Source organism: Bactrocera latifrons, unplaced genomic scaffold (assembly GCF_001853355.1).
Source record: "Bactrocera latifrons isolate USDA-ARS-PBARC rearing strain unplaced genomic scaffold, ASM185335v1 scaffold_45, whole genome shotgun sequence".
Lineage (NCBI taxonomy): Eukaryota > Metazoa > Arthropoda > Insecta > Diptera > Tephritidae > Bactrocera > Bactrocera latifrons.
This window is the reverse complement of record NW_017537101.1, coordinates 1,162,852-1,172,015: the sequence shown is the minus strand read 5'-3', so window position 1 is coordinate 1,172,015 and position 9,164 is coordinate 1,162,852. Positions and strand designations below refer to the sequence as shown.

Below are 9,164 nucleotides of genomic sequence, written 5' to 3'. Positions count from 1 at the left end.
TTAAGTGTCAATATCGATTTGATAAGCGATAATGTCAGTTTTACATTGTTTTGACTTGTATGGTCAGTGCCATTACCACAATGGGTAACAATTGGGCATATATAGTATTTCGTTAATATTGGTGTACTTACATATGTATTCTCAAACCAAAGGAGAAATTATAATCTTTCAAAATTCCAAGTTAGAAGGACATTTTAATCAGTTTGTATCGGAGGTTACAGCGTTGCCTTGAACAATATTTCATGCCAAATAAGTCGAAAGTATATTGTCAAATTTATTTTTATTTCAATTTTCTATGCATGATCTTTCTTTTGATCTTTAGCAAAGTGCTGCGTCTTTCTGGATAATCCCCCAGTTTGCTTCGACAATGTCTTCTACGGAGGTGCGTTCTCCTTGAAACATTCGAAGAATGTGTGTTCAGCGTCGTCTTCTGTCGGGTCGTTGTATAAGCATGACGGCCCTTCGACTTTTCCCATTCTGTAGAGGTACTTTTTGAAATATCCGTGGCCGGATAACAGCTGGTTTGTGTAAAAGTTTACTGGCCGTCCATCTGCCGCGACTTTCATTCTAACATCTTTGTTTTCATGATGTTATCGTATCTTTCTTTATTTGTTGTATTGCGCTCTTGTTATTGCCGGGTGATTTCTTTAGCTCCCACAGCTTTCTCCTTTCATATGCTGGAAGGTCGATTGGAGCATTGATGCATATAACTAATATTGCGTCGCCTGATACTGTTCTGTAGGCTGATGCGACTCTGAGGGCTGTGGTGCGGTTCACCTTGGCCACTGCCTTTCGACGGTTTTCCCTTTTAAGCGCGTCTGCCCAGATTTCGGCTCCGTATAATAGGACGCTGATTGTCGTCGACATTAGGAGCTTTCTCTTTTCTTGGCTGGGGTCATTAATCGGCTCAGTTGAGGAGTGATCTTCGCTGCCTTACCTGTGGCGTGCCGAATTTGTTCCCAGAAGGTTAGTCTGGGGCCCAGTCTTACGCCTAGGTAGTTTACTGCTTTTTGTATCCTAAGAATATCCGTAGTCGTGTGCATGCTTATCTCGAGAGGTATGTGCTTTTTTGTTAGCAGTGGTAGCTCTGTTTTCTCCATAGCCATGCTTGCGTCCGTATCATGACCTGATTCAGCTTTCTTCGCGCTTCTTCTGTATCCTTTGCTGTGATTACTGCCTAGCCAATTAGATACGACTCTGGCATTTCTAGTTTTAATATTTCGTCATAACTAATATTCCACAGGTCTGGCCCTAGAGTGGATCCTTGTGCTGCCCCTGACGTGACTGCTGTCTATCGTGATCCCTCTTTAGTTTCCTACAGCAGTTTCCTGTTACTGAGTTAGCTCCGCACCATAGCCCTGAGGTTGTCGGGTATATCTAAGCTTTTCTCGAGGGCATCGATCATATCTACCCAGTTAGCGCTGTTGAAGGCCTTTCAGGCGTCTAGAGTCACCAGAAACACTATTCTTTTGTATTTATGCCATCTGCGCTGCGCGGCTTCTACGCTTTCTATGACGCATTTTATAGCTCCTATGGTTGATTTGCCGGGTCTAAAGCCGTGCTGTCTAGGGGACAGTCTTCGTTGATAGTCGCTTCGAGTGTGGGTTTGAGTAGGCTTTCGTACAGCTTTCCCGCTGTGTCAAGCATGCATAATGGACGGTATGCTGATAGCGAATTAGGGTGTCATTTTCCCTTACTGATTAGCACCATCCGTTGCTTTTTCCAGGGTTCAGAGAATATTCCGGCTTCAAGGCAGACGTTGTACAAATTCATTAGTACTCCTGGGCGCTCTGTTGCGATTATTTTGAGGACTTCTGCTGTTTTGCTTTGGCGCTGATTGACAATGTACAACTTTGACGGCCTTCATTTTAGTTAAACACAGTCACCATTGGAAAAACCCTATATTCAATAATCCACATACTTACATTCATATTTGACCTACTTTCTTAACTCAACAAAGCCCTCATTGGGTCATCTGTTAGCTTTGCTGCAAACTCAGATCTATATGTACGAATTTAAATCTTTCGAAGTATTTGCAAATTTATTTTATAAAAATTAAATTAGAGTTCATTATTATGAAAGGCTCTAATCAAATGGATTAAATAATGGTGCCTGCATACTATAAATTATGGTGTAGAAAAAAGTCTTTACAATATTACCATATTATCTTCTTTAACATTCAAGATATCTAACGCAACATAAAGAAATCTGTATTGATTTCATATTCATTATACGAAGCTAAGGAAAGTAGTAATTTTTATGAACTTCGGTGGAGGTATTCTTTAAGATATCCCTTCTGGCTTATAACGTCCACGCCTATTAGCTTAGACAATTAAGAAGTTAATTGACTTATAGTGTCTAATTTTTAAACGTACTCAATTTATCTTATGCAATACGCGTCTCTCAGTTGCGTGGAAAAGAATGTGTAATACCTTAAAAAATAGGATTTTCGAGCTAAAACCAATCAGCACAAAAGATCGGTTTTGTGGTGAGAAAAAAGGATAAGTTGAATCTCTACAGCATGCAAAGAAAAAAAGAACGAGGTTCCTTGTGGAATATTGCACAATACAACTTTCGTAGTCGATAGTACATTTTTATTACTGAGTAATAATGAGGACATATGTATGTTTAGAATGTTTTTAAGTTTGATTAAAATAGTTTTAAAACGATATTATTTGCGAAAAGTAGCCGTGGTCGGGTTTCGAATTAAAATATTTATACTCTATAAGCAAAAAAAAAAGGGGTCGTTTGGGAATAACCAAAAGTCACACGAAACTAAATCAGGCGAATATGGTGATTGCGACACGATATTGTTTTGGCGAAAAACTCACGAAATATGTATCACATCAGCATGCGAAGGTGCATTATCGTGGTGCAAAAAGCAAGAGTTGTCGAACCATAATTCCATCCCATTTTTATACTCTCGCAACAAAGTTGCTAAAGAGAGTATTATAGTGTTGTTCACATAACGGTTGTTTGTACGTCCTAAAACTAAAAGAGTCAGATATAGGGTTATATATACCAAAGTGATCAGGGTGACGAGTAGAGTTGMAATCCGGATGTCTGTCTGTCCGTCCGTCCGTCTGTCCGTCTGTCCGTCCGGCCGTGCAAGCTGTAACTTGAGTAAAAATTGAGATATCATGGTGAAACTTGGTACACGTATTTCTTGGCTGCATAAGAAGGTGGGCAAAATCGGCCCACTGCCACGCCCATGAAATGGCGGAAACCGAAAACCTATAAAATGTCATAACTAAGCCGTAAATAAAGATATTAAAATGAAGTTTGGCACAAAGGATCGCATTAGGGAGTGGCATATTTGGGCGTATTTTTTTTGGAAAAGTGGGCGTGGCCCCGCCCCCTACTAACCTTTTTGTACATATCTCGAAAACTACTATAGCTATATCAACCAAACTGTATAGAGTCGTTTCTTTTAGGCATTTCCATATACAGTTCAAAAATGGAAGAAATCGGATAATAACCACGCCCACCTCCCATACAAAGGTTATGTTGAAAATCACTACAAGTGCGTTAATCGACTAACATAAAACGTCAGAAACACTAAATTTTACGGAAGAAATGTCAGAAGGAAGCTGCATCCAGGATTTCTTTAAAAATTGAAAATGGGCGTGGCGTCGCCCACTTATGGACCAAAAACCATATCTCAGGAAGTACTCAACCGATTTCAATGAAATTCGGTATATAATATTTTCTTAACACCCTCATAACATGTGTTAAATATGGGTGAAATTGGTTCACAACCACGCCTTAAATCTCGATTATCACTTTATCATTCGAGAGTATAAAATGTTCGGTGACACCCGAACTTAGCCCTTCCTTACTTGTTACAAATAGCTTCGCGTAAAAGACGTTTCATACTCGAACAGTAATCTTTGTTGACACGTTGGCCAGTCGATAGAAATTCGGAGTGCATACAATAATCGGAGGAAAGTGTTAACATAACTTTGATTTTTAACCTGATTTGACCTGTTTTTTCAGCTTCGGCTCACCGATTTTTCGTCTGTTTCCAGGTCGAAAGACCAGCTCCAGAATAATACCTTTCACGACATCGTGGTCATAGAAAACCATTGTTTCACAGACGTTAACGTGACAGGAGTTCGGAACCAATCGTGCTTTAACTTGCATTAGGCCCAAATGATCTCCGGAAATGGTTTTCACTGATCCTATCGATATTCAAACGATGCCAGTAAAATTTCTGTGTGTTTGTGTGTTATTCGTCTATCCTAAATTTTCAATTTCTTTATTTTATTGGCGTGTTGATTATCATTCGATGCTGGTTCGTATTTAAATAGGAATTTAGAATTGCAAAGGAATGCGTTTCAGCATTCCTGGTTGACGGTTGAATAATTTCTTCTTCAGAATCCTCGTTGTTTTTCATTTGGGTCTGAAATATTCGATCTAAAATGTCATCTGTTATAAATCCAGCTGGGCAAAACTCATTGTGCACCTCAATTAAATATGTAATAGTAACTTTTAAAGAGATAAATAAAAGCGCGGAATTATACGTGAGCAGCTGCTTACAAAGTGGGATTTCACCGAAAAATGCAACTTAAAGAATCATGTGCAAATTTACAGGGTAGGAGACCTTTATATACAGGTTAAAGGTAGAAAGGTAGAAGGCCGGAAAAAAGCGAATTTCCAGAATTTTTTCTAAGAAAACTTTTAAACTTATTGATACAAAAATATTAAATCTAGTAATTAAGCAAAAGAATAAGCACAAAAAAGTTGTTTTGACAAAATGGCGGTTTGTAAAAAAAGTCGATTTAAAAAGTTTGATTTATGGAAAGAAATTTGTATGAAATTTTACTTTAAACGCTTTGCCTTTTGAATTGGCATTCATTCCGGTTATGGAGAACTTCGAGTTGTAGAAGTTAAAATTATGGAAGTTCAACTTTACTTTTGTTTCAACGTAAGAAACTGTAGTTCATTACCAGATTTTCATAACTTCATAATCATGGAAACAAAAATAGAAAACAAAGTAATACCTCCTCTTTACTAAGAGCCGTAGCGATACTAACACTTTCCTCTGCATCTGAATGATCTGGATGTCCCAGATCGAATGGTAGATCATTAATTTGAGTTATTGGAAAAGACCCGCATAGCCTTCGCGTAATTAAGGTTAGGTCTTTTTTTATTATTCATGTGTTTCTAAAATATTTGAAAATTGTGGTGAATATGGTAGTTTTTTTTATCGAAAAACTCTCAAAGGAACAGTTGTAGGAAATTAAATTTCTGACGTAAAGCTCCAAACGCTCATGTCATATAACTTTTTTTGGAGATATATTATTATAAGATTATAAAATATATATTTAATAAAATGTATGTATCTAAACCTTGATTCAATGGCTTTATAACAATTTTTTATTGAAATCTATCATTTTATGTATCGGGGAAGAGAAAAAGGTTGTAATGGAACACCCTATTATACACACGTATTTAATAGCTTCAGGCGCTTAATGGTGCAGAAGGCTGTGAGCTCAATTTATTTTATGTTTGTTTAAGCAAATTTACATATTTAGTTTGTATGAAGTGAATTCAACTAATTTGTGCTGAAATCATAATTATTTAAGTACAATTGTTTTTTCTTTCTTCCTCTTTACTCCAAATAGGGGTACATTGGTACGCCATCATTGTTTTGTAGAACTTGTTTGTGTTGTAGTAAGATATGATTTAAATTATTTCGGTAGTTTTTGTAATTCATGACCTTCTTCTGTTGAATCTCATTCACCCAAAATTTGGAGGAGCCCTCATATTTCGCCGGTTTAACTCTGCTTCGAAGAGCGCGCAGCCACTGAAATAAATAGCAGTCGCATTAATACTGATACTTATACTTATGGTACTTCCAGCACTTTAAATCGTAAAGCTAATTTACTTTTACGTTGTTATGACGACGGCGACGAGACATTTGCATGTTGCGGCTGGCGCAATATGGGCGCAAAGTGACGTAATACACTATTTCGATAATGGAGAAGATACTAAATCCCATGAATAAGCCCAATAGACCACCAGTGTTGGCTATGAAGTTAAAAAAAAAAAATATGGGTCGTCATTATTTGCACTTTACACACACATTTAGAACTTACAAAGAAACTCAGTGAAGCCGAACATCTCTGACTTCGTAGTGCTGCGCAATATACTTGATACATAATAAAAGTTCACTATGGATATCTCAGAAAAGTTTGTAGCCGAACTGAATAACTCGGGTGGCCACTCATCGGCTGTCAAGAATTGTCCATAAGCGATTGTCGTCGACGTAACGGTTGCCCTGTAGCTCAGTTCAAAGCAAGCCGGCCAGCAATTGGCGCAAGTCACTTTTTTATCCGACGACTCGATTTGCGTTTGTATCTCATTCGTGCACGCATTGTCATTGGGTCCACAAATACGTGCTGAGGCATTAATGCGTGGCAAATAGTAAAGGACACAGTCGCATTTATCAATCAGAATTTTCGCTTCGCACTCGATTTCGCAATTCCTGCGCGAATATGTGCGGTAGTAGGTTAAGTCACCTTCGTCGGAAAAAAGGCAACGCCTTTTCTCCTTGCGTATGGAACGAATGCCAGGAACAGCGTTCTCATAAATCGGTTCGATTGGAATGCGTGCTTCTCGTCCGGCGGTCACTAAAAATCCATAATTAGTTACCCTGGGTAGTTCGGCGGGATTATGCACCAAAATCTAGGATTGGATTAAGAAATGTTATTTTTGACGTCAATGTATTAATCTCAAATTTTCGAGCAGCTACCTTGAAGCCAACACTCTTAGATTTCGTGCAGTAATACTCTGATGCTGAAGAGTTTAAGACAACAGTTAGACCTAGCCGACTTCCCGTACCACCCGATACACGTGGATAATAATTTTTCGGCAGATCAGCATTGTAACCCTTTTCGGGTGTCCAGTCCATCGGTACAAAATGGTTAGACGATTTTGGCGAGATGCGGTCTTCATCGCTGCATTATTATACCGTTAAAAGAAATATTCTGTCACAAATATTTTTTTTCGAACCATCTGAAAATTACCTAAAATTTCGTTGCATAAAAATTGGATCCAGCGCATTAAATGTGCAACATAAGCCATCGTCAGTTAAGGCAGAGTTGAAGATCACTGAGCAGTTCTCTTGCTTCGCTCCATAGCTGCAGTACAAAAGCATTTCATCGCAGGGCTGTGCCACCTGTGACACATTAAGAAGAGGATGCTTCAATGGAAATGCGTAAATACTAATATTCATAACAATGTTATACCGCTTTCAGAATGGTTTTAAAATTTGCCCAAGTGCCTCTAACGTTATACGATTCTCCCAACTGGTTCTGTCCACAGAGACTCATGAGTAAAGAATAATTTAAATTTTGTCTATAATAAGAGCTGAATAAAATGATTATACAGACGATTTCGAAATTTATTTGTAAATTGGAATTAATGTCTTCTTACGTCGGAATGCCTTGCACTTTGCTTTTGGATGCCTGATTAAGGTTACATATGGTTATTGCTGGGAAGGGTACATCGCTGGCCAGTGTTTGTTTGGCACTTGTCGAAATTATTATCGGTGATGCAGACCATTTAACATAGACATTGGATATAAAGTAACCGGATAATATAACCACACCAATAAAAGACAGACCAAAAAACACTCTAAAATTCCGAATTAAAAAATTATAAACATATAGGAAAATTATATCATCGAGTTCAATGGAACCACAGTACAAAATGAAAGAGCTGGAAAAGTTAAAATACGGTGAATAGTGCTATAGCAGTACTATTAATTTCACACGGTATCTTTCTTAGTAACTGAAATATCTGCTGATCCAATTAGAGGACAAATCACGTGTGAATGGTGTCATTGTTATTTTCGTTCAGTATTGTTTGGTATTTCATCATGGAAACACTTACGTCTGAAGAAAGCTTACAAATCGGTCAACTTTATTACGGAAATTTACGTTCTATAAATAATGTGTTTATTAACTTGAGATCTTAAATTGAAAGCGTAAAAAGTAGGGCTGAAACCGCTCGACCTTCCAAATCGACATCGTTTCGCTCTAAAGGCGCTTGAAAAGTTTCAAGAAGATCCGAGGTTCCGACGTTCTCGAGCGCAATTTTTTCAGCGATGAGACTCATTTCCGGCTCAGCGGGTATGTAAAGAATTAAAATTGCCGCATTTATGCGTAGAGCCACCTGAAGAGATTCAAGAGCTGCCATTTCATCCAAAAAAACAAAGTTATAGTGTGGATTATGCGCCGCTGGCATCATCCGATCATATTTCTTTAAAATGATGACAGTGAGAACATAACCGATCGTCAATGCCGACCGTTAACCGACTATACGATACCTGAGATTGAAGCTCGTGATCGTCTGATGACAATTGGTGTCAACGTCGGATCAATCAATATTTTTTTTTAGAGAACACTTCGGTATGCAGATAATTTCACAATTTGGACCGGTCGATTGGCTACAAAGATCGTGTTATATCACACCGTTAGACTTTTTTCTGTGCGATGTTACTAATTTTCATAGTGTTTGTAATGAGGTTCATGACTAGGAAGTTATATAAATCGCTCAAATTGATATTTACCTCTCGGGCAAAGTAGTTTTGTCCTCCGCAATGTATTTCAGGCCATGCAAGGTGGTATTTTGCAAATAATATTTACAACTTTTCTTTGCAGCCTCCTTGGAACAGAAATTATCATCCTCGATTTCCTCGCTGGAGCAATCGCTGCTTTTATGTTTTGGACGTACTACAAGTAAAAGTATGGAAATCTGAAAATGTAAAACAAAATCTAAAATTTCCTACTGCTCACCGGACACTTTCGGCTTTTCGGGCGTGAATTTTGGTTTCAACTGCACCAAACGATCTTCGGCATAAATGTTCATGTTGCACCAGCGGCTTAGAGTTTTTAATTATAACGGAGTGAAGTATCTAAAGTTGAATCGATTCGAATGGCTCTCGCACATATGAAGGCACACTCAAATATTTAACTTTAAAATGTGGAAAGAATTCATATTCGCCAAAGCAGCGCAAATCATATTTACTAATGGCAAATAAGAAACCAAATAGTTATAATATAGTCACAGGCATGCCATGGAATCCGTGTATACGCACATCTACTCAACGCTCAGTGTGTGTCCACATGTCCAAAGGTTAAATGTATTTGTTGCTA

General features: G+C 38.0%; 1 protein-coding gene across 1 annotated transcript; it reads right to left on the bottom strand.

The window, feature by feature from the left end:
* Window positions 1–5,614: 5,614 nt before the first annotated feature.
* On the bottom strand, window positions 5,615–8,877 carry LOC108973017 (pickpocket protein 28). The gene is made up of 8 exons (XM_018940005.1): window positions 8,805–8,877; window positions 8,579–8,741; window positions 7,441–7,641; window positions 7,032–7,229; window positions 6,758–6,962; window positions 6,102–6,690; window positions 5,891–6,033; window positions 5,615–5,809 (listed from the first exon to the last, which is right to left on the bottom strand). The coding sequence occupies exons 1-8, from the start codon at window positions 8,875–8,877 to the stop codon at window positions 5,615–5,617; spliced, it is 1,767 nt and encodes a 588-aa protein (XP_018795550.1).
* Between the last annotated feature and the right edge of the window lie 287 nt (window positions 8,878–9,164).